The sequence below is a fragment of the Salmo trutta genome, chromosome 28, assembly GCF_901001165.1.
Source record: "Salmo trutta chromosome 28, fSalTru1.1, whole genome shotgun sequence".
Classification (NCBI taxonomy): Eukaryota; Metazoa; Chordata; class Actinopteri; order Salmoniformes; family Salmonidae; genus Salmo; species Salmo trutta.
Genome location: NC_042984.1, coordinates 35,197,468 through 35,223,389, shown reverse-complemented (window position 1 = coordinate 35,223,389; position 25,922 = coordinate 35,197,468). Strand labels below are relative to the sequence as shown.

General features: G+C 43.8%; 2 protein-coding genes across 2 annotated transcripts in view; one reads left to right on the top strand and one right to left on the bottom strand.

Moving 5' to 3' along the window:
• tp73 (tumor protein p73) overlaps positions 1 to 9,706 on the bottom strand; it is a 47,143-nt gene extending 37,437 nt beyond the window's left edge. Inside the window, exon 1 of the mRNA XM_029719782.1 lies at positions 9,591 to 9,706. Coding sequence (XP_029575642.1) covers positions 9,591 to 9,622 — 32 coding nt within the window. The 5' untranslated portion in view covers positions 9,623 to 9,706. The remainder of the gene's footprint in view (positions 1 to 9,590) is intronic.
• On the top strand, positions 1,865 to 25,698 carry wrap73 (WD repeat containing, antisense to TP73). The gene is made up of 13 exons (XM_029719784.1): positions 1,865 to 2,001; positions 2,667 to 2,762; positions 9,132 to 9,284; positions 9,721 to 9,837; positions 16,039 to 16,111; positions 16,721 to 16,824; positions 18,983 to 19,069; positions 19,147 to 19,281; positions 20,536 to 20,613; positions 23,912 to 24,017; positions 24,328 to 24,453; positions 24,653 to 24,844; positions 25,200 to 25,698. Exons 2-13 carry the CDS (start codon positions 2,694 to 2,696, stop codon positions 25,313 to 25,315), a joined length of 1,356 nt encoding a protein of 451 aa, XP_029575644.1. The 5' UTR covers positions 1,865 to 2,001; positions 2,667 to 2,693; the 3' UTR covers positions 25,316 to 25,698.
• The last annotated feature ends 224 nt before the right edge of the window (positions 25,699 to 25,922 follow it).

Genomic DNA, 25,922 nt, shown 5'->3' with positions numbered 1-25,922 from the left:
AATAATTGTAAGCTGTAGGCTAATGCCCTTTGTTTAAGCCTTGCTATGTGACTGCTTCCCATAACATAATTAGGCCTATGTGCAAACTGCAAAGACAAGAACACTTACCAAACAAAATGAGCTTGGTCCAGTTTGACTACGTCCAAAAAATAATGTGGTAGTGATAAACAGCTTATTATCCTTTTTATAACATGTCTCATATCTGTAACATTCGTCAAAAATCAAGCCATCGATTAAAAAGCACACATAAACGAGTATTTTTTTCTCCTTCCAGAAATGGCTGACCACTCACGACGAAGAAAATCATTAGATGATAAAGCGAGGAAACTTTAAGTGTCATGAGCTTCCTCCGCGAGATTGTGTTATTGAGATTTAGAGTTGGGTGGGATTCGGGTGACAGGAGGAGGTGTTAGCCGCGGTTTGGGCGCACACGAGCGGGAAACATTTTCCTAACTCACTAGGGGGCACATGGAGGCAAATGCTAGATAAACCATTGGGAAAAGAGTTCTAACAATAAAGCTTTGAAACGAAAATACGTTGTCTTATACTTGTACATAGCCTGTCTGAAGGCTACATAGTTTTAAACTTCTGCAACGCAATTATTCTATGGGGCACGATTAGTACTACACTTTTTTTGTATTTATTTTTTATTTAACCAGGCAACTCAGCTAATTTTTGTATTAAAAATATATATATATATTTCACCTTTATTTAACCAGGTAAGCTAGTTGAGAACAAGTTCTCATTTACACCTGGCCAAGATAAAGCAAAGCATGATAACAAATTCTTATTTGCAATGACGGCCTACCCCGGCCAAACCGCGACGACGATGGGCCAATTGTGCACCGCCCTATGGGACTTCTAATCACAGCCGGATGTGATGCAGCCTGGATTCGAACCAGGTACTGCAGTGACCACTGCGCCACTCGGGAGCCCAAATACCCTCGAAAGGATTCGGCATACCGGTGATCACTGTCACGTTCCAGTTATATATATACCGGGCCATAGCCCGGTGCACTGCAGCTCGGGTTAATAGAACTCCCTCATTGTTATAATGTGAAATATGGTTTCTTGGAGACGCCAATTCCCCAAATCTTCTTCTGAATATTTGCTTTACAGACCTATAACCATATTTTACATTATAACAAAGAGGGAGTTCTATTAACCTGAGCTGCAGTGCACCGGGCTATGGCCCATGACGTGAACAGGCAAAACTGGGAAAGCTTTATTTGTGACCTATGTACAAATTAGAATTGTGCAATAGCAGAGCATAAGACAGTTGCCACATCAATGTTACACTGAATTAATTAGTTCAGTTATAGTTATTAAATGTTATATTCCAATGTTATTTAATGATATTGGTTATATTGCATTCCAATATTATATTCCAATTAATATTTTTTGGGTATAAATTAAAAACAACTATTGAAAACCTTTTGCTCCTGAATGGTAACTGGCACCCCCAGGGTCAAGTTACCCCGATAAACGCGGCCCGAGTTCTTAATTAGGAATTGCTAGTTGGATGACTGTTCAAAACGATTTTTCCCAGTCTGAGCTAGTTTTTTTTTCTGAGTTCCGAGTTGTCTTGAATGCACTGAAGTCTGAAATGTCCGAGTTCTCAGTTGTTTTGAACGCGGCAACTGGTTCCAAAACGAATGCACTCACTTTTCACCATAATAACACTCCTCACACCGGGATAACCCGGGCCAGATAATCGAATCCCCTCCATGTAACCTCTGCTGAACTACATTTCCCGGCATAATGAAAAATTGTCTTCATGCTGATTGGATGGCGCTCTTGTGCGTTTGATTTTGCGCGCACACCACGTCGGGTGACAGAGTAGTTTGCTATTTGACTAGACTCTTGTGCAACCTCTGCCCAACCGGTACCAGAGATGAGGTAAATCAATCGCACCGAAGCAAGTATCAGACAGTTATTGTTGTCATGCACTTGTTTGATAGCATGTGAACGAGGAAAGTTTTCAACAAACCCTGGATACTGGTGAGTCGCTCAACCTTGGACGATAAACATAACGCTAAACATAAAACATACCGTTTAATGTGTGGAACGAATTAGTGAACTATGGTATCTAGCTAGCTAGCTAGGCTAGCTAACGTAAGCTTGACGATAACAGTACTGTTAACTTGAGCCAGCTTGCTTAGAATGCAAAAAACACGTTAGCTGACGTTCGTCACTGATTCACATTTACTGGTTTGTTTACGCGACTGGTATGAATAACAAATGATACATTGACGATAGCTAGCCATTTCAATGGGCATCAAACAGGTGTAGCTACTTTAGCTAGCTAATCTGTCAAACCTACTCGCTTGGTTAGAGCCATAACTCTCTTCTGTGCTACCAATGCAATGCAATGTGCATGTTAAAAGTCGCGTTACCAACTTGTTTGTTAACGCACTACTACTAGTTAGATGCAAATGTTTCTTTATTTTTAGCAAACGTTAGCTACAGAAGTACTGTACAGTTAGCCTTAACTTCCGAAGAAGGCATATGGTTTTTGGCTTGAAATGCGTTCATGGTCTCAGTCGCCACCTTGTGGTTATTATTGACCAAAATACTCAAGACTTGGTGAACAAAGCGAGTAGCCAGCTTTTTTGGGTTGTATACTGTTTGTTGACTATTCACATGTTCATGTCCCCTTTCCACAGTGACCAGTCATTTTGTTAAATTCAGAGATGAACTTCTCTGAAGTCTTCAAACAGTCTAACCAACTGTGCAGAGTTTCACCAGATGGAAACTATTTGGTAAGCAATAATTTGTTTCAATATACACTTAGTAATCAAATCCAAGTTTATTTGTCATGTGCGCCGAATACAACAGGTGTAGATCTTACAGTGAAATGCTTACTTACAGGCTCTAACCAATAGTGCAAAAAAGGTATTAGGTGAACAATAGGTAAGTAAAGAAATAAAACACCAGTAAAAAGACAGGCTATATACAGTAGCGAGGCTACATAGACACTGGTTAGTCAGGCAGATTGAGGTAGTATGTACATGTAGATATGGTTAAAGTGACTATGTAGATAATGTAATGATTAAGATTGTACACACAATTCTACCAAAAACAGATACATACTGTATACAGGTTGGAGCAAGAAGGTGCCACACTGGACATGTGTGTTTGGTTGCCAGATCACTTCCTGCTGCCAATAATGATTTATTAATTGAAGGCTACTGGGTTCCATGAAATTAGTTCCTTTTGCATCCCTTTAATATTTTACGTAGAAATTGTGCACCAATATAGAATTTAAAAGCTTATATTAAATGAAGCTCCCTTTTAATGTAGACCACATGGACAATTCAATAAATCTGATTTATGGTATGAATAAAGAATTGCTAAAGTGCCAGAATTCTACATTTTGACATGTCCCTCTGCACCCTCTGTGACTTCTAGGAAGATTTGAATATACTTAACCCCAAAATGTCGCCAAGTTTTCACCATCATTGTAAAGCCAGAGTTATTAGTCCCTCATTTTAAGGCCAACCCTGTTACGTGAACTGGACTCATTTGAATATGGTGAAACTATTCCTTTTTAAGTAATTTTTTATAACATCTAATTGTCAGATAACTGGTTTTAATCTTTTTGGCCATTTGCTGGTGTGCTGTGGAAAACTCTTACCTATAGATGGGCTCTAAATGTTTTAACAATTTCATTTTTTAAATTATGTTTGCATTCAATTGTCCCTGTTGCACACTATAAGCTTCCAATTCCCCAAGTCCAAGGGGATTTATGGCTGATTTAAGATGAAATCGTCAACCCGGTTACTTGATTTGGCACTTACCATAGTCCTTTTTTATTTAACCTCTAGAGATAGGAAAACAAGTTTTTATTTTTTTATTTGTTGTAAATATTTTTTTATTATGGAGTGACTTGCTGTCGCTAAATATACAGAGATTTCTGGGCATGCAGGATCCACTAGCCTACCTCCTTTCAGCTGCTGCTCATTGCTCAGTCACTCCGTGACTCTGCTGCCGCTTGTACACAAAACAGTTTGATCAAACGTAGTTAATTGTAACAGTAAGCTGTTGTAAACATAAGCATGACATAAAGAGGTCTAGCAATTTCATGTTCTTTTTTCAGGAGTTAAATGCAGCTATTTAGGCAAGCCATATGTAGCTTACACAGCATATCAAACAAGCAAGACACAAGACACTCATTCAATAGCGATTTGATGTCATTTTTTCATCATTGGAAACATTGTCTGAACAGGAGGCAGACTGGCTATATGGCAGCATAATTGTAAAGATTACATCACGCAAAACAATAATTGTTTTGCCCTAATGCAATGTGTAGACTGTCTTGCTTGTGCTACAGCAATATCCGTTTCAACAGACAGAAGCTGGCCCTTCATATAGGCTATATTTTTGGATCGATAGTTCAAATCGCAGCAGTTCAGGAATGAGGCAGAGACATGGGCTACATAATTTAGATCAAATTGGTTGAGAGTTCAGAAGAGGGTGAGTAAAGAAAGAAACGTGAATGTGTATACATTGCTAGGTTTCCATCCAATTGTCTACAGATTTCATGCAAATATTCTAATCTGCGCGTAAAGAAAAATATGCGCATTTTCCCACGAGTGGTGTTTCCACCAAAGGGACTAGTTGTGGATAAAAATCAGTGTGTGATGACGTAGTGCACACAATGTACTTTTTCGCATAAGTTTTCATGTAGCGAATAAAAATCAAAAGTTCAGTGCGTTATCATCGCATTTTCAACTCTACTGATAGTTTTGTCACAAACTGTTGCGTTAAATAGCGAATGTGCCTACTCAGGTCTTGGCCACTGCTCTTTCTCGTATAATACATTTTACAGACACAAAAAGATCCCACCATGTTGAACAAACAAATGATCTGTCTGCATTTATACAATTGTAATGAAACTTCCTGTTTCGATCACAGATTTTTTTTGTTATACCATATGACTTCCATAAAAACTGTGGATGGAAACATGGTTAATGACCCATGTGATTCGGATCCTTAGATTTGAGAGAAGTTTCCAGAGTGACGGAGGCGGGGCAGGGGCCTCTGCCTTTTTGTTAATTTGAATATGTGCTCTTTATGCATCATGTTTGCAATAAGACACTAAAGTAAAACTGCAAAGAAATTAACATTTTGTCCTGACACCACTCTTCATATTTTCAAGCATAGTGGTGGCTGCATCATGTTATGGGTATGCTTGTCATCGGCAAGGACTAGGGAGTTTTTTAGGATAAAAATAAACTTAATAGAGCTAAGCACAGGCAAAATCCGAGAGGAAAACCTGGTTCATTCTGCTTTCCAACAGATACTGGGAGACAAATTCACCTTTCAGCAGGACAATAAAACACAAGGCCAAATATACACTGGAGTTGCTTTCCAAGATGACATTGAATGTTCCTGATTGGCCTAGTTACAGTTTTGACTTAAATCGGCTTGAGAATCTATGGCGCAACTTGAAAATGGGTATCTAGCAATGATCAACGATGAACTTGAAGATTTTTTTTTAAAGAATATTGTACGATCCAGGTATGCACAGCTCTTAGACTTACCCAAACACACTTGCAGCTGTAATCGCTGCCAAAGGTGATTGTAACATTTATTGACTAAGGGTTGAATGCTTATTTAATCAATGCATTACCATTTTAATTAATAAAAAAAGGTAGAATTTGTTCCCAACTTTGACAGAGTATTGTTTGTGGATCGTTGACAAAAGACATCAATTTTAATCCCACTTTGTAACATAACAAAATGTGTAAAAAAAACCAAGGGGTGTGAATACTTTCTGAAGCACTGTAGCAACATGCCTATAAAGTGCCTTCTGAAAGTATTCTGACGCCTTGACTTTTTCCACATTATGATACAACCTTATTCTAAAATGGATTAAATCCTTTTTTTCCTTCATCAATCTACACGCAATAACCCATAATAACAAAGCAAAAACAGGTTTTTAGACATTTTTTGCAAATGTATTAAAATAAAAACGGAAATATCACATTTACATACAGTACCAGTGTGGACACACCTACTCATTCAAGGGTTTTTATTTTTACAATTTTCTACATTGTAGAATAATAGTGAAGACATCAAAACTATGAAATAACACATATGGAATCATGTAGTAACCAAAAAAGTAGCCACCCTTTGCCAAAATGACAGCTTTGCACACTCTTGGCATTCTCTCAACCAGCTTCACCTGGAATGCTTTACCAACAGTCTTGAAGGAGTTCCCACATATGCTGAGCACTTGTTGGCTGCTTTTCCTTCACTCTGCGGTCCAACTCATCCCAAACCATCTCAATTGGGTGGAGGTGATTGGAGGCCAGGTCATCAAATAGACCTTACACAGCCTGGAGGTGTGTTGGGTCATTGTCCTGGTGAAAAACAAATGATAGTCCCACTAAGCGCAAACCAGATGGGATGGCGTATCGCTGCAGAATGCTGTGGTGTGCCTTGAATTCTAAATAAATCCGACAGTGTCACCAGCAAAGCACCCACACACCATTACACCACCTCCTCCATGCTTCACGGTGGGAACCACACATGCGGAGATCATTAGTTCACCTACTCTTCGTCTCAAAGTCATGGTGGTTGGAACCAATCTCAAATATGGACTCATCAGACCAAAGGACACATTTCCACCGGTCTAATGTCCATTGCTTGTTTTTCCTGGCCCAAGCAAGTCTCTTGTTCTTATTGGTGTCCTATTAGTAGTGGTTTCTTTGCAGCAATTTGACCATGGAGGCCTTATTCATGCAGTCTCCTCTGAACAGTTGATGTGTCTGTGAAGCATTTATTTGGGTTACAATTTCTGAGGCTGTTAACGCTAATGAACTTATCCTCTGCATCAGAGTTAACTCTGGGTCTTACTTTCCTGTGGCGGTCCTCATGAGAGCCAGTTTCATCATAGCGCTTGATGGTTTTTGCGACTGCACTCAAAGAAACTTTCAAAGTTCTTGCAATTTTCCGGATTGACTGACCTTCATGTCTTAAAGTAAGGATGGACTGTCATTTCTCTTTGCTTTTTTGAGCTGTTCTTTCTATAATATGGACTTGGTCGTTTACCAAATAGGGCTATCTTTTGTATACCACCCGTGCCTTGTCACAACACAACTGATTGGCCCAAACGCATTACGAAGGAAGGAAATGTCTAACAAGGCACACCTGTAAATTGAAATGCATTCCAGGTGACTATCTCATGAAGCTGGTTGAGAGAATGCCAAGAGGGGTCAAAGCTGTCAGGTAAAGGGTGGCTACTTTGAAGAATCTCAAATGTGAAATATATTTTGATTTTGTTTAACCCTTTTTTGGTTACTCCTTATGTGTTATTTCATAGTTTCCATGTCTTCACTATTATTCTACAATGTAGAAAATGGTAAGAAAAACCCTTGGACACACGCACCCATTCAAACTTTTGACAGGTACTGTAAGTATTCAGACCCTATACTCCATACGTTGTTGAAGTGATTACAGCCTCGAGTCTTCTTGGTATGATGCTACAAGCTTGGCACACCTGTATTTGGGGAGTTTCTCTCATTCTTCTCTGCAGATCCTCTCAAGCTCTGTCAGGTTGGATGCGGAGTGTCCCTGCACATCTATTTTCAGGTTTCTCCAGAGATGTTCAAGTCCGAACTCTGGCTGGGCCACTCAAGGACTTTCAGAGACATGTCCCGAAGTCAATCCTGCGTTGAACCTTCGCCCCCAGTTTGAGCTCCTAACCTGCTCCAGAGCGCTTTTCATAAAGAAGCTCTCTGTACTTTGCGCTGTTCCTCGATCCTGACTAGTCTCCCAGTCCCTGCCACTGGAAAACATCCCCACAGCATGATGCTGCCACCAGCATGCTTCAATGTAGGGATGGTGCCGGGTCTCCTGCAGACGTGATCCTTGGCATTCAGGCCAAAGAGTTCAATCTTGGTTTCATCAGACCAGAGAATCTTTTGGCAAGCTCCAAGCGAGCTGTTGTGCCTTTTAGTGAGGAGTGGCTTCTGTCTGGCCACTCTACCATAAAGGCCTGATTGGTGGAGTGCTGCAGAGATGGTTGTCCTTCTGGAAGGCTTTCCCATCTGCACAGAGGAACTCTGGAGCTCTGTCAGAGTGACCATCGGGTTCTTTGTCACCTCCCTGACCAAGGCCCTTCTCCCCGGCTTGCTCAGTTTGGCCGGGCCACCAGCTCGAGGAAGAGTCTTGGTGGTTCCAAACTGCTTCCATTTAAAAATGTGTTCTTGGGGACTTTCAATGCGGCAGACATTTTTTGGTACCCTTCCCCAGATCTGTGCCTCGACACAGTCCTGTCTCAACTTGTAGAAATATCTCAAGGATGATCAATGGAAACAGGATGCACCTGAGCTCAATTTCAAGCAAAGGGTCTAAATACGTATGTAAATAAGGTATTCTGTTTTATTTAATACATTTTCAAAAATGTCTAAAACTGTTTTCACTTTGTCATTATGGGGTATTATGTATAGAAAGTGGAAAAAGGGAAGGAGTCTGAATACTTTCCGAATGCCCCCCCCCCAAAGCACCATTCTGCACTAACTAATTTTTATTCAGTCATTTGGAACAACACAAATAAATAATCATAACATTTAAAACTATATAAATATATACGAAAATAAGACTCATAAATATCAAAAAGTTACAAAGACAAATAGAAACAAATTTGTGTTGATTTGGCACTCGAGCATCAACACATTACCCATCCCCCAACACTGTCACCCAAGAGTCAAGACTAAACCAATTCACCTTGGTGGTGTGCAGACTGGTTTTATGTTTTTCTTAATGATTTTGCACAAACCAGAAAATAATGCAACAATATATCTGTAACTATATATATTCACAGTATTATGAATGAATTGTGGTTTATTTGGTAGCATTTAAATCCGCCGCTGCGTGACACGTACCCTAGTCATATGAATGTTTTAGGTGCAAATATGATGCATACCTTATGTACTCCACTTATGCACTCAAAATATGCACTTTTAAACATCAACAACAGGCATGGCAGATGGACATTCATGGTCTTACAACCGAGGAGTTAACAAGTCCAATAAGTACACAGGTAGATGTGCTGGAACACAACCTTTTCCTGCCTGACTGTCTCACTGCCGGTCTCTCTCCATCTGCTCCCCCCCCCCCAGGCCACGTGTGTGCAGTACAGGCTGGTGGTGCGAGACGTGAACACCCTACAGATCTTGCACCTTTACACTTGCCTGGACCAGATAGTCCACATGGAGTGGTCCTCTGACTCGCTCTTCGTCCTCTGTGCCATGTACAAGAGGGGACTAGTGCAGGTATGTGCTCCTCTATTAGGCCATTGCATATTGTTTTTATCTCATTTGTCCAATAATGACAGTTGGTGTATTTTTTTTTTTTGTGTGTGCTGAATTAGCTTGTTCACAGCCTGGTGATGGATGCTTAAATGTACAGAATGTGGGAAATTAAACTGGGAACAAAGTGTACAAATATAAATCAACAACTTGCACCGATAAAGTGGAATTTAAGTAGATAATTACTGACCATTTTGAAATGAAAGGAAAATTACCGCTCGTTTGAGACAGTGTTAAGGTCAAATGCACTGTGCAAAAAGAACAGCTTACTTTTGCAGAGGTAACCATCTCCAGTCTTTCATGGCGTCTCTGGATCAGATTTGGTGTGGTCAAAGGTTTGAGTACAGGTTGAGCTCAGGGAAAGGCAGTTGTCCTTCTCTCACAATCTCTCTCCTCTCAGGTGTGGTCTCTAGAGCAGCCCGACTGGTACTGTAAGATTGACGAGGGCTCAATAGGACTAGTCTCCTCGCGCTGGAGCCCAGACGGACGTCACATTCTCAACACCACAGAGTTCCATGTAAGTGTGAAGTCACTAGGAGTGTGTTTATGTGTTTCTGTCTGGTGTCGACTGTTGCTGCCCATAATGAAGGAGGAGACCTGAAAATAGCCAGCAGACACCAGACCCTGCCCCACCTGACAAATGTATGCCCGATTTCACAGTTACTCCAGCTAGAGTTCTGTCATATCCTCGACACACGAATTAAGTACCTTCTGAGTCCTATTCCGTTTCTCCTCCCCGAAGTGTGCGCTCGTTCACTGCCTTTGAAGCATTTAAAAAGCACTGGATTGGTGTAAGCCTGTGCTTAAGTGGGTTTTCACCATGTTCCTTACACTACTCCCTCCCTTTGAAATCCATGGGGGAAGTGTACAGGGGGAGAAACGGAATTGGGCTGTAGATATTTGTGTTATATTCTTGGAAGATGACAATCCATCCAATGTGTCTTGTCACACATCCAATAGGCTGTGAAATTCCGCCACACTTTTAATGTGCTTGAGTTTTGCTTAATAAGAAATGGCAAAGTACATTTATAGTGTCTTTCTGATTAGTTTAGACTTTGAATGAACATGCTTGCTGGAACCAAACCAGTGTCGGTGTGACGACATCGCAGCTTGCTTTGCACGTCTGCAACAACTGTAGGTGAAAGTGCAGTTGTCTGGCTTGTTGGGAGCATATTTGTCATTAGGTATCAGACGGGGGAGTGGGCTGCACTCGTCCTCGCCCGCCTGTTTGGGTTACGACTTGGGCACCGTGCCACGGCGGGGCTCGCCTGACGCCCGAACCCGACTCCAAGACTCACTGACAGGTGCCGGGGCCCAGGCACAACTGTGTCTGGAGGTTTGAGAGGGAGCAGGGAGTGCAAGTGTCTGACATTTCTGTTTTGTCTGTCTGCTTCTTCAACAAATACAGGAATAGAATGGAGTCTCCCTAGGTCTGTCTGCTCCTGGGTCTGTCTGCTCTTTCCATGAAATTCTGAGAAGGGAACAATTGTCAGTTGTGGATGTTGGGAAGATGTAAAACATTTTGCAACAGAAAATGTGCATTTCTTATTGGATAAGTTCAAGTAGCCCCCCCTGTTTGTTGCCTTGTATGGCTCAGAACTCATGCAAGATGCCCTGTTTTCCCATTTGGGGTGCCAAGCCCGTTTACCAAAAGTCTAGGGGTGATGACGCCCACGTTGCCCAGTGCTGCTGACCTCACCTTCACCCCTCCACAAAGATTTCATTATGGCTGTGCCAGACTGGTGTTCGTATCAGGGCTCAGTTTCAGCCGGGAGCTCATGAACAGGATGCTATATTAACTTGTTAGGGGACAGCTGCTGTGTGTTGAACCCACTGTGTGTGTGTGTGTGACTGTGTGTGTTTTCTTTTCTCCCCACTGACTGTTTTGATACCTGGGTGCATTTTGTCAGTTAACAGCTGATAGTGCTAGACGAGGGTTTGGATTTACATTCATCTCTGTAGATATGCCATTTTGCGTGGGAGAGTCGCCGGAGCAGCAGGCCGCGGCGTGAGCCAGCCTCCGGATCTGACCTGCAGCCCTCATCACAGTCTGCACTGCTTTGTGCTTTTTGTCCATGTGCAAATGATTTCAAATGGTTAACGAGCAGCTTTTTTGACGCTAAAATTGTCTTACACCACATCTTGCATGCATTATGTGATTTAGCTTACGGCCTCGCTACTGTACATAAAAGACAATTGGAAAGTTGATTAGTCTATTGCATTCTCCATGTTCTTACAAGTTAGCAGGACATCTTGGAGTCTCTTGGCTGTCTGTCATACGATAGGCTACCCACTCACTCATCAGAAGCGACTTAACATTGGTAATTAGGCCTAGCTTCATGGATAGGGCCGATGTCATTCAAATTGGTGTTTGTCAAATGACTTTTACCCTCATTGAATGTTCGAATCAAAAAGCCATACATGTTTGAATTCGCACTCCTGATTCTCTCCACTGGCACTATGCTGCACATATTCGCTGCTAATCCAACAAACCAGCTGAGCGAGCTATAAAACCGGTGTGGAAGACATCCACTCAAGGCCGGCGTCGAACATTATATACCTCTAATGGTTTTTGCATTGTTGGGATCAGGTTAGCTGCGTGCCTGGCCGGCGGCGCTGGATCCCCGCTAACGCATAGCATGTTGGCTGTCAGAAACTGTGAACCCAAGTAGCTTCCACAGCTCTACTCTGACAATCGACAATCAGTCATCCAGACTGACGCCTGGCTACACTGCACTCCGATCCACGGGGGAATTATAAGGCTGTAACAGGAGAAATAGGTCTATATCGGGTTGAGATACCGTCTCTAATGGGGAATGCATATGAACTTATCCATTGCTGACAGATAGGCCTATGCAAAGATTCCTCGCAGGAGTCGCAACATCACTAATTCTCTCTCGCATATAAAAAGTGCTGCCACAGGAGGAGCTGATGGATTTGTGATTTGCTGTCAGGGATTCTGCGGTGTAGTTGGTCCTGTTTTTCAAGTGTAGCCTTTCTTGTCCCAGTGGGACTGTTCTTTCTAGGGTTAAATTGAGGGCTTGAGGCATAACTCCTGTCAGGTTAAGTTTAGAACAAGGCTGTGGGAGAGCTTTAAACAGGAAAAACGAAACAGTCAAATGAATTCCTCCCAACGGGAAGTGAACCAGTACTGTTGTGAGCTGTAAGCCACGGTTTAGTCCCTCTATCCACCCCGCCAGTCACCACAACACCCTAGCAGGCACCTCTGCTACAACTCTGTAAAATGTGCTGTCTTCTCGTTGACACATGGCCTCCCTGCATATACAGTGCATTCGGTAAGTATTTAGACCCCTTTTTCCACGCTGTTACGTTACAACCTTATTCTAAAATGGATTAAATACATTTTTTTTATCTCATCAATCTACACACTACCCCATAATGACACAGCAAAAACCGGTTTAGACATTTTTGCTAATTTATTAAAAAGAAGAGGGGGAAAAAAGTATTGAGACCCTTTGCTATGAGACTCGAAATTGAGCTAAGGTGCATCCTGTTTCCATTGATCATCCTTGAGGTGTTTTTACAACTTCATTGGAGTCCACCTGTGGTAAATTCAATTGATTGGACATGATTTGGAAAGGCACACCTGTCTATATAAGGTCCCACAGTTGACAGTGCATGTCAGAGCAAAAACCAAGCCATGAGGTCGAAGGAATTGTCCGTAGAGCTCCGAGACAGGGTTGTGTCAAGGCACAGATCTGGGGAAAGGTACCAAAACATTTCTGCAGCATTGAAGGACCCCAAGAACAGTGGCCTCCATCACTTTTAAATTGAAGAAGTTTGAGAAACAAGATTCTCTGGTCTGATGAAACCAAGACTGAACTCTTTGGCCTGAATGCCAAGTGTCAGGTCTGGAGGAAACCTGGTACCGTCCCTATGGTGAAGCATGTTGGTGGCAGCATCATGCTGTGGTGATGTTTTTCAGCTGCAGGGACTGGGAGACTAGTCAGGGTTGAGGGAAAGATGAACGGTGCAAAGTACAGAGATCCTGCTCCAGAGCGCTCAGGACCTCGGACTGGGGCGAAGGTTCACCTTCCAACAGGACAATGACCCTAAGCACACAGCCAAGACAACGCAGAAGTGGCTTCGGGACAAGTCTCTGAATGTCCTTGAGTGGCCCAGCTGTTCGAACATGTCTGGAGAGACCTGAAAATACCTGTGCATCGATGCTCCCCATCCAACCTGACAGAGCTTGAGAGGATCTGCAGAGAAGAATGGGAGAAACTCTCCAAATGCAGTTGTGCCAAGCTTGCAGCGTCATACCCAAGGTCTTCTTGGGTATTACAGCCCCGAGGCTGTAATAGCTGCCAAAGGTGCTACAACAAAGTACTGAGTAAAGGGTCTGAATTCTTATGTAAATGTGATATTTCAGTTTTTTATTTTATTAAATGTGCAACATTTTCTATATCTGTTTTTGCTTAGTTATTACGGGGTATTGTGTGTAGATTGTGGGAGGGGGGGGGGGATTATTTAATAAATTTTAGAATAAGGCTGTAACATAACAAAATGTGGAAAAAGTCGAGGGATCTGAATACTTTCTGAATGCACTGTAACAAACGTCCTAGAAAAGAAACATAAAGCTGATGATCATGCTGTGAAGGCCAATACAAAGCATTATTTGTGTCCCTTTATTCTGATGGCTAAACAGAAGCGGTTTTATTTGCTCTTGGAACATCTCGTCTCTGTCCTAGAGACTGAAACGCCAGTCTACTACTCCCAGTTTGCTTCCAAGGTGTAGTTTACCAGCTTCAGTGCCCCAGACTGGCATGCCAGGCAACACAGAGAAGCATTTCTCACCTATTTTACATATGTGCCGCTCCCTCCCTCTTCCCAGTTTAAAAATACACCATGGCTTGGGGGCTCTAACCCCCCAGACAACCTCCCAACCCAGTCCCCCCCATGTCAATGTGGTGGGGTACAAGTTGTCCAAGAAGAACTGTGTTGAGCTGTGTTGACGGTGGTTTCCATGGATCTGTGGACGGGGGGGAAGTGTGTGGGTGTAATGACAGACCACAGCTGGATGTCTTGGTACCTCAGGAGCGTGCCCTGGACCGTTAGACCCTTACCCAGGGAAGCAACAGCCAGTAAGTAGGTCAGACAGACTCCTGCCTGAATGCCTTCCCTCCCTGAGCGAAAAAGTGAGCCCTAGTTAGAAAATCAGGGAAAGCCTGCAGGATGCCATGCTAGGAAACTACATCTATTTAAAGTTAATCTCTTTCTTCATACAGTTGTGTAGTTTTCTGATGTTGGCACTTCTCCTACAGGAAGCTAAGTGCAGGCAAAGGGAGAACCCTGAATTAAGTTTTCATCGGAATTTTGGGAGTGTGTCGGTGTGAGTTCTGACGTGCACACCATATAAGCCGCCGCCTACCAAGGCCGCACAGAGGCTGAGGGTCTTGATTACAGTTCACACTTGAATGGACGACCCTTGACTTTGTCACCTCTGTCTCAAGCTTATTTATTGTTATGAAGCCACATAAGTCTTGGCTGATCACCGAGACTAGTTTAGTCCAGCATTTGCACAGGCTTAGTATTCAAAGTATGATAAGACAGGGTGCGGAGAAGTGTATGCATGCACATTTATATTGGCTTACTAGGTTGTAAAAGAAAATATGTAGGCCTTGCATTTTACACCCATAACATGCTTGTGGTGGTAGGCTACACAGCCATAATATCATTTGGATGGCTTAGAATGACTACTGTTCTGGCTTTTACTTTTAGGAGTTCCAATAACTATGCTAGCTCTAGGCTGAATACAAAATACTATATTGTGCATCTTACAGTATAGACCTAATTATGTTCATTTTAACAAAGCATATGTAGTTTCAATGTTTTCACAGCATATACATCTTTAGTTTTTCTGATCACGACTAAACGAGGAAGAAACTAGGAGTGCAGGACCTGTCACATGCTGGTCTTGTTTCTTGGAGGGCTAGATGCAGCGTGTTACTGTCCGTCTGCTGGTTGTGTGCTGCGATCTGGGTAAAGCTCATCTCGGATGATTTTTTTGGGGGGGGGTAGTAAACAGACTGGCCTTGTATCTATTGTCCAGTCCTGCTGGTAACCGATAAAGGTCGTTCTTGTACTTAACTGCTGTTATTAATGGATAGGCTAGTGATTTCATTATTGTAGCGTTTAGATTTAGAACTTTCCCTTGTGACTGCTTTAACCATTCAGCACAACCTTCTTAGTCTTCTTCTTAATCTTCTTAGTCTAATCCATCACGAAGACCCTCGTGGATCTCTTCTACAGATCGACATGGAGTCCCCCTGGGGCTGTGTTGAAGCCGAACGGGGTGACTGCTGCGTTTTGGTATAAAACCAAAACTGACGGCGTGGCCGGGATAGCAAGGCGCTCTCAGCGGTCTCATTAGTCGAAGAGCTGACTGAGCTCTTATTAATAGGTGGCTGTTGTTGACGCCCTGCTCTCAGAGCTCCACACTTACCACATTAAAGCCTCCATCCAGCTCCTCTTACAGAGGAAGAGGACATGTTGCCAATGAAGAAAGGGCATGTGGCGCAAACGGCGACGCGGTTTGCAATATTAAACGGGCATAGACATTCAAAATAATTGATCCCCGATCGAAGATGTCTGTTTTTGGACGGATGAGTCTTTGTAGGCTTTTCCCCTGTGCTAGATATCCTTTCGCTGGGAGATGAGTTAGTTTGTTACATTTTTTGTTTCTTTTTTTTGACAGCTGAGAGTTACCGTCTGGTCCTTGTGCACCAAAGCCGTATCTTACATCAAGTACCCCAAGGCATGTCAGAAGGGTAAGTACGTGTTTGTGTGTGTTTTTCAGCGAGGACTTGGGGACAGGGCCAGACTGACTGGCTGACACATGGGCTGGTGAATCGCGTACCTCCCGGTCCTTTGACCTTAGGGCCTATGGGCCATCTGCTGACAGCTGGAGCCCTCTTCAGTAAATGGTGCATGCTCGCCATAACCTGTTTGTCAGCAGCCCGTGGAGTTATTGTCTTGGGCTCCAACCACTACCCAAAGGTTCACACACCACCACCACGTGACCCAAGCACCGTTGGAGCCACCGTATAAATAATCCAGAAATGTCAACCACTTGCCGCTGAGGGCCTCTTGATAGTTACACTCAATGGACTGTGCTATACACCACACCAACGCTATAGGTTAACGAGACGACTAAATGACCACAAATCATTTTGGACACGTGTCACCTAGATGAACATATAATGTAGGTCTAAAGCATATCACTTTTGCATCTGCAAATTGTCCTCTATCCCAACATTGTCTTTGTACAAGGACTAGATGATTAGTAGTTGAGTCAGGTGTGCTTGTGTGGGGCAAGATGTTGACTATGTTAAATAGCGTTTCTTGTGCATTGTTTCCCCCCTGGTCTGTGGTTCCAGGGATAGACTTCAGCAGGGACGGCTGCTACATGGCCCTAGCGGAGCGCCGCGACTGCAGAGACTACGTTAGCGTGTTTGTGTGTGACGACTGGCACCTACTGAGGGTGAGCGCCCCTCAGAGCTCCCACCACGGGAGTGTCCAAAAAATAAACTTTTGGATTTACATTTTAGTTTGATCAACTCAGCAAAAAAAGAAACGTCCCTTTTTCAGGACCCTGTCTTTCAAAGATAATTTGTAAAAATCCAAATAACTTCACAGATCTGCATTGTAAAGGGTTTAAACACCGTTTCCCATGCTTGTTCAATGAACCACAAACAATTAATGACCGCTCCACAGGTGCATGTTCATTAAGACACTAACAGCTTACAAACGGTAGGCAATTAAGGTCACAGTTATGAAAACCTAGGACACTAAAGAGGCCTTTCTACAGACTCTGGAAAAACACCAAAAGAAAGATGCCCAGGGTCCCTGCTCATCTGTGTGAACGTGCCTTAGGCATGCTGCAAGGAGGCATGAGGACTGCAGATGTGGCCAGGGCAATAAGTTGCAATGTCCGTACTGTGAGACGCCTAAGACGGCGCTACAGGGAGACAGGACGGACAGCTGATCGTCCTCGCAGTGGCAGACCGTGTAACAACACCTGCACAGGATTGGTACATCTGAACAGCACACCTGCGGGACAGGTACAGGATGGCAACAACAACTGCCCGAGTTACACCAGGAACGCACAATCCCTCCATCAGTGCTCAGACTGTATGCAATAGGCTGAGAGAGGCTGGACTGAGCGCTTGTAGGCCTGTTGTAAGGCAGGTCCTCACCAGACATCACCGGCAACAACGTCGCCTATGGGCACAAACCCACCGTCGCTGGACCAGACAGGACTGGCAAAGTGCTCTTCACTGACGAGTTGCGGTTTCGTCTCACCTGGGGTGATGGTTGGATTTGCGTTTATCGTCGAAGGAATGAGAGTTACACCGAGGCCTGTACTCTGGAACGGGATCGACGTGGAGGGTCCGTCATGGTCTGGGGCGGTGTGTCACAGCATCATCGTACTGAGCTTGTTGTCATTGCAGGGAATCTCAACGCTGTGTGTTACAGGGAAGACATCCTTCTCCCTCATGTGGTACCCTTCCTGCAGGCTCATCCTGACATGACCCTCCAGTATGACAATGCCACCACGCACAGAACGAGCAGTATGGCTGATTTCCTGCAATACAGGAATGTCAGTGTTCTGCCATGGCCAGCGAAGAGCCCGGATCTCAATCCCATAAAGCACGTCTGGGACCTGTTAGATCGGAGGGTGAGGGCTAGGGCCCCCCCCCCCCCCAGAAATGTCCGGGAACGTGCAGGTGCCTTGGTGGAAGAGTGGGGTAACATCTCACAGCAAGAACTGGCATATCTGGTGCAGTCCATGAGGAGGAGATGCACTGCAGTACTTAATGCAGCTGGTGGCCACACCAGATACTGACTGTTACTTTTGATTTTGAAACCCCCCCCCCGCCTGTTTTCAGGGACACATTATTCCATTTCTGTTAGTCACATGTCTGTGGAACTTGTTCAGTTTTTCTCAGTAGTTGAATGTTATGTTCATACAAATATTTACACATGCTGAGTTTGCAGTTGATAGTGAGAGAACGTTTCTTATTTTGCTGAGTTTACATGCATGCGTACACTGGGGGTACAAAACATTAGGAACCCCTTTAATCCATCAGGGCATTGACTCGACAAGGTGTCAAGCGTTCCACAGGGATGCTGGCCCATGTTGACTCCAATGCTTCCCACAGTTGTGTCAAGTTTGCTGGATGTCCTTTGGGTGGTGGACCATTCTTGATACACACGGGAAACTGTTGAGTGTGAAAAACCCAGCAGCGTTGCAGTTCTTGACACAAACCGTTGCCCCTGGTACCTTCTACCATACCCCGTTCACTTAAATATTTTCTTGCCCATTCACCCTCCGAATGACACACACACACACAATCCGTATCAAGGCTGACAAATCCTTCTTTAAAACTTTCTCCTCCCCTTCATCTATACTGATTTTGAAGTGAATTTAACAAGAGACATCAATAAGGGATCATAGCTTTCACCTGGTCATTCTGTCATGGAAAGAGCTCATGTTCCTAATGTTTTGTACATTTTGACACATTGTAAAGTGTGACCCAAACAACAGATGCACCTGTACAGATGCACAGTTTGTCCCTGTTTATTTTCTGCTAATTGTCTGGATCCTCTTGTTTGACCTCCCTGTCTACCTTTCAAAGCACTTTGAAACAGAGACCCAGGACTTGGCGGGGGTGGAGTGGTCTCCTAACGGCTGTGTTCTGGCTGTATGGGACAGCTGTTTGGAGGTAAGCCATTGGAAAATTAGTTGACAATATGTTGAGAGTGGGAACCCCGAGAGTGTGTCTGTGTGCTCTCTCCCCAGTACAAGGTGCTGCTGTACTCGCTGGACGGCCGGCTGCTGTCCACCTTCAGTGCGTATGAGTGGTCACTGGGCATCAAGTCTCTGGCCTGGAGTCCCAGCAGCCAGTTCCTGGCCATCGGCAGCTATGATGAAAAGGTCTGCGCTCTGTCTCCTCTTCCTTATAGGCTTACGGTGGCTTCCAGATACACGCATTCTGTGCAACCTGTGCAGATCTGTGTTAATTTCTTCAACAATAATTTAATTTCGTCAATTAACTATTTTTCCTGATGAAAACAAGTGACGATAACGAGAAATGCCTGGGGGAAAAAAACATTACAAATGACTTCAATTTAGTTGCTGAAAATGTAACTAGACGAGAATTGCACATGAGCCTAATGGTCATTCAATTTGACATGAAGCTTTTCATCTATTTTGCCCAATCATAAGCATTTATGCCATAACAGAATATTTAATGCAATCCTCTCATTGGCCGATAACGTCTTTCAATCGCGCGGGCTGCTTGAGCAGACCTGGCTCTCTCACAGTCACTTTACTCTTTTCTCTTTTGAACTGATGCACACTTCCATTTTATCTTGCCTCAATTAGAAACAATGTATTTGATAATCTTTGCTTTCATATATGCCAATTTAGCTCTGATCACGTTATGTGTGCTGTAATTCATCTGTTGCCATTCTTGCGGTTCCGCTAATGCGAGTTGCTTTTTTCCGACATAATTCTAACTTCTGACAGTGTTGGAAAGCTCGTCTTCTCCCCTTTTCAAGGAAATCACTTATTTACCCCCCTCCGACCGTTATGATGGGGAGAAAATCAGAGCTGTGAATTGTTGAACCTGTAGCCAAGGCTTTATAGCAATATGGTTAATTATTCCTGGTTTTGGCTAAATTCTGCCGCAATAGCAATGTTGACAGCTAAGGTATACGAGGGGATAGTAGCCTTGTCCAACTAGGCCTATCTGCACACAATGGAAGCAGAAAGTTGTAGTTATGTATTGGATAAAATGCACTGACTATGTGACTGATAACTCAAACTAACAAAGTATGACATGACAAAAATATATTTTAAGACTAAATCTATAATAGCTGGCAAATTGAATGCGGGTGCAGATTATAATGATGTGGTTCCTGAAAAGAAACTCTTATCTACTATCGTGCGTAGGCCTGAACAGAGAAGTGATTGGTCAAGTCCCATTCCAAACATTTGGGGCTGGTTTCCCAGACACAGATTAGGCGTAGTCCTGTAATGAAAGCACTTTCAATGGAGAATGCATTTTGTGTCTGGAGTATCATCCCATAGTCATGTAGAAAAGAATAGAATGAATTGAAGCTATTTTAGACTATAGGGACATGGAGTTGGTGTATGACTGTGGCCTTACCTGATGGTTTTGATCAGGTCCGGATCCTAAACCACATCACCTGGAAGAAAGTGACTGAGTTTGACCACCCAGCCACCATCAACAATACTAAAGCTGTAAGTACTCTTTCCAATGAGTAAATGTCAGTTATGTGACGACCTAACATGCTGAGGGGTAGGGGTTAAGGGGTCCATACAACTTTCACTAGTATGCCCTAACACTCTACTACTCTTCGTCAATTGTTCTTAACCCTCTATTCCCCCTCCCTGTCCTTCCTCCATTCTTCTTCTTAATCTCTACTAATATGTTTGTTGATTGAACCGCTCGCAAGCAAGACTAGTTGCAGTTAAATAGATTTATAAACTGGGGGGTTTGAGCCCTGAATGCTGATTTGGCTTAAAGCTGTGGTATATCAGACCGTATACCATGGGTATGACAAAACATTTATTTTTACTGCTCTAATTACGTTGGTAACCAGTTTATTATAGCAATAAGGCACCTCGGGGGTTTGTGATATATGGCCAATATACCACGGCTGATGGGCTGTGTCAGGTTACTCCGCGTTGGGAAACTATTGAACATGAAAAACCCAGCAGCGTTGCAGTTCTTGACAAACCATGGCGCCTTTCACCTACCATACCCCGTTCAAAGGCACTTAAAAATTCACCTACACTGAAGTGGATTTAACAAGTGAGTGACATCAATAAGGGATCGTGGCTTTCACCTAAATTCACCTGGTCAGTCTGTCATGGAAAGAGGTGTCCTTAATGTTTTGTTACACTCAGTGTGTATATACAGTGCATTCAAAGTGTTCATTCAAAGTATACCCCTTGACTTTTTCTATATTTTGTTACGTTACAGCCTTATTCTAAAATACATTTAATCAATCTACACACAATACCCCATAATGTCAAAGCAAAAACAGGTTTTTAGAAGTCTTTGCAAATTTATTTTAAAAAACTATCACATTTGCATATGAATTCCGATCCTTTACTCAGTACTTTGTTGAAGCACCTTTGGCAGCAATTACAGCTTCGCGTTGTCTTGGGTATGACACTACATGCTTGGCATACCTGTATTTGGGGAGTTTCTTCCATTCTTATCTGCAGATCCTCTCAAGCTCTGTCAGGTTGGATGGGGAGGGTCGCTGCACAGCTATTTTCAGGTCTCTCCAAAGATGTTCAAGTCCGGGCTCTGGCTGGGCCACTCAAGGACATTCAGGGACTTGTCCCAAAGCGTTGTCTTGGCTGTGTGCTTAGGGTCGTTGTCCTGTTGGAAGGTGAACCTTCGCCCCCAGCCTGAGGTCCTGAGCGCTCTGGAGCAGGTTTTCATCAAGGATCTCTCTGTACTTTGCTCTGTTCATTTTTCCCTCGATCCTGACTAGTCTCCCAGTCCCTGCTGCTGAAAAACATCCCCACAGCATGATCCTGCCATGCTTCACCATAGGGATGGTGCCAGGTTTCCTCCAGATGTGACCCCTGGCATTCAGGCCAGAGCTAAATCTTAGTTTCATCAGACTAGAGAATCTTGTTTCTCATGGTCAGAGTCCTTTAGGTGCCATTTGACAAACTCCAAGCGGGCTGTTATGTGCCGTTTACAGAGCAGTGGCTTCTGTCAGGCAACTAACATAAAGGTCTGATTTGTGGAGTGCTGCAGAGCTGGGAGAACCATCTCCACAGAGGAACTCTGGAGCGCAGAGTGACCATCGGGTTCTTGGTCACCTCCCTGACCAATGACCTTCTCCCCCGATTATTCAGTTTGGCCGGGCAGCCAGCTCTAGGAAGAGTCTTGATGGTTCCAAACTTCTTCTATTTAAGAATGGAGGCCACTGTGTTCTTGGGGACCTTCATTGCTGCAGACATTTTTTGGTGCCTTGACACAATCCTGTCTCGGAGCTTTACAGACACTTCCTTTGACCTCATGGCTTAGTTTTTGCTCTGACATGCACTGTCAACTGTGGGACCTTATGTAGACAGGTGTGTGCCTTTCAAATCATGTCCAATCAATTGAATTTACCACAAGTGGACTCTAATCAAGTTGTAGAAACATCTCAAGGATGATCAATGGAAACAGGATGCACCTTAGCTAAATTTCGACTCTCATAGCAAAGGGTCTGAACACTTATGTAAAGGTATTTCTGATTTTTATTACATTTGCAACATTTTCTAAAAATCTGTTTTTGCTTTGTCATTATGGGATATTGTGTGTAGATCAAGGATTTTTATTTAATCCATTTTAGAATAAGGCTGTAACATAAAAATGTGGAAAAAGGGAAGGGGTTTGAATACTTTCTGACTGCACTATTCACTACATGACCAAACGTATGTGGACACCTGCTCTTTGAACATCTCATCCAAAATCATGGGCATTAATATGGAGTTTGTCTCCCCTTTTGCTGCTATAACAGCCTCCCCTCTTCTGAGAAGGCTTTCCACTAGATGTTGGAACATTGCTGCGGGGACTTCCTTCCATTCGGCCACGAGCATTAGTGAGGTCCGGCACTGATGTTGGGCGATGAGGCCCGGCTCGCAGTCGGCGCTCCAATTCATCCCCAAGGTGTTTTATGGGGGTGAAGTCAGGGCTCTCTCTCTCTGCAGGCCAGTCAAGTTCTTCCACACCGATCTCGACAAACCATTTCTGTATGGACCTCGCTTTGTGTAAGGGGGCATTGTCATGCTGAAACAGGAAAGGGCCTTCCCCAAACTGTTGCCACAACGATGGAAGCACAGAATCGCCTAGAATGTTATTGTATGCTGTAGCGTTAAGATTTCCCTTTACTGGAATTAAGGGGTCTAGCCCGAACCATGAAAAACAGCCCCAGACCATTATTCCTCCTCCAAACTTTACAGTTGGCACTTTGCATTCGGGTAGGTAGCGTTCCCCTGGCATCCACCAAACCCAGATTCGTCCGTCTGACTGCCAGATGGTGAAGTGTGATTCATCACTCCAGAGAACGCATTTTGAACTGCTCACGAGTCAATGGTGGCGCGCTTTGCATTGCACATGGTGATCTTAGGCTTGTGTGCGGCTGCTCAGCCATGGAAACCCCTGACTAACAGTTCTTCTGCTGATGTTGCTTCCAAAGGCAGTTTGGAACTCGGTAGTGAGTGTTGCAACTGAGTACAGATGATTTTTACACACTACGTGCTTCAGCAATCGGCTGTCCCGTTGTATTACTTGCTGCCATGCAAACGATTTTGGGACTGTATCACTGTCCCCTCTGCTACAATACTCACACACCATTTCATGTCTCCCTCTACTGCTTTATATGTAATTGCTTGAAACACAATGCTTTAAATTGTGAGCAAGTGCTGCGAAAGGACAATTAAATACCTAACTGGGCACTTTAATGCTTGGGTGTAGATGAGGAAGCGTTGACCATGCCAGGTTACTGACTGGAGCTTGTGTTGTCAGGTGGTCTACAAGGAGGTGGAGAGGAAGCCAGTGGTGGGGAGTGCGGACCTGTCCATCCAGCAACACATCTCCATGGGCAGCACCCTCTTCAACACACAGAGCAAATGTAAGCACAACTCATCACGCCATACCTGGCAGTGGATATTAGCCAACAGGAGAGTATATTTCATTAAATATGCAATATTCTTAGCTATAACTCTTTAATTAAACCCCAACATTATGAAAAGTATTATAGCCTAAGAAAATCTGCAATTTTGAATAGATGAAATTGATGGTATAACTGACTCAATAACCCACATTCAGCATCATTTTTATTAGAACAGTGGAAAATAAAGTTATCACAGAGGCTATATCACTGTCAAAATTGTCTGACTGACTTATTGATCCTGCTTTTGCGGCGCATCGCTCTGTTGTAGATGAGATCTGCCCATTGCCAGTCCAGGTACCTGTGGTCAAACCTGACCTGGACCGTGCCAACCCTAAAGTCGGGGTCTCCTCCATGGCTTTCAGCTCGGACAACCGCTACCTGGCCACGAAGAATGGTAAGGGACAGATTCACACTGGAACGTTGCTCTACTAGCCATAGGTGTAAACCCTGCAGACCCACACTCACAAAATGACCCTTTACCAACCAGGGTTAGATGTTGTCAATTTTCTGAATTGTTTGTATAGCTGTCACAGAATTACTAGTCCCATTTAATTGTATGGTGCTGACGAGGGCGTGTGTGTCTACCCCTGCAGACAACATGGCCTGCGTGGTGTGGGTATGGGACATGCAGAGGCTGGGGCTCCTGGCGGTTCTGGAGCAGACGTCGGCCGTGCGCTGCTTCCAGTGGGACCCCCGTCGGCCCCGTCTGGCCCTCTGCACCGGCAACGCCAAGCTCTACCTCTGGTCCCCTGCAGGCTGCGTCTCTGTCCAGGTCCCCGCTGAAGGTACTGTAGCTGTGACCCGGCCATCACCACAAACCTCATCGCATGTGAAGTCAAACACATCACGGGTTATAATAAAAACGTAAAAGGAGTAGTCAAGCACAGTCAAATGCTCTGTGTACTTTTAATAATTAACAATATTTACATTCCAAATGGATATTCATCAGGTCACCGCAAACGCCATAGAAATAGAACAGTGTTCCCCAAACAAAATCAAATACTCGGCTAAAACTGTGGAACAGCTGGGGGTACTCGAAGAGGTATGGAGGGACAGTACACTGGTAGGGACACTTCAGCTTGGCATATGTGAGCAGTAGGTGGAGGTCCTTAACGCCCCTTGTGTGTCCCTCCTTCCTAGGTGGTTTCCAGGTGCAGTCAGTGAATTGGCACTGCAGTGGAGACTCCCTGATCCTGTTGGGGAAAGAGCAACTGTGTCTGTGCTACATGGAGGTCGGGGAAGAGGACGTCAAGTGAGAGAACTCCACGTACTCTCTCCTATGGGGGCCAGAGCATTAAGATTAGTACTCCAAAGACTGCCTGAGCCCATACTCAATCAGGGCTGTGGTCTGCACATGACCAGAAGAGTTCCAAAGTGCTGCTCTGACAGTCAACTCTATGGCCATTTAAACAGTGGTCATGTGTACGTGCACTGGTCAGTGTCAGCCATCCCTGCAGGTAACATTCCACTTATTTAGAGGATCACAATATAGGGCAGGTGTAGTTGAGGTCATAAAGCTCCTGTAGTATTTAAGAGATGTTTACAAAGTGCATTTGTCAAATCTCTCATCTAATTATTTTAAGTATTGTGTTTGTAATAAAGTTTGCTACGAATACCCATTTATACAGCAACTGTCTAACCATTCTGGTCTACATTCAATCACTGCGAAGGCCTCAAACAGTTGGAATGTTCTGCTGTGGAAAAGGGTGAAAATGTAGTGCCGAGTTCCTCACACATAGATTAAGGGGGGTGATGTCTGTATGTATTGTTAAAAAAAACCTTTATGGCTTGATTCATCCATATTGCCAAAGTTCAGTGCTATAGCGTGGATCTTCTGTGATAGAGATTAAACATAGTCCTAGA

Coding starts and splice junctions, on each gene's coding strand:
- wrap73 (XM_029719784.1), top strand. CDS start 2,694: ATGAACTTCTCTGAAGTCTTCAAACAGTCTAACCAACTGTGCAGAGTT. Junction 9,838..16,038: donor TCAACACCACAGAGTTCCAT/GTAAGTGTGAAG, acceptor TTTTTTTGACAG/CTGAGAGTTACCGTCTGGTC. Junction 16,825..18,982: donor ACGACTGGCACCTACTGAGG/GTGAGCGCCCCT, acceptor TACCTTTCAAAG/CACTTTGAAACAGAGACCCA.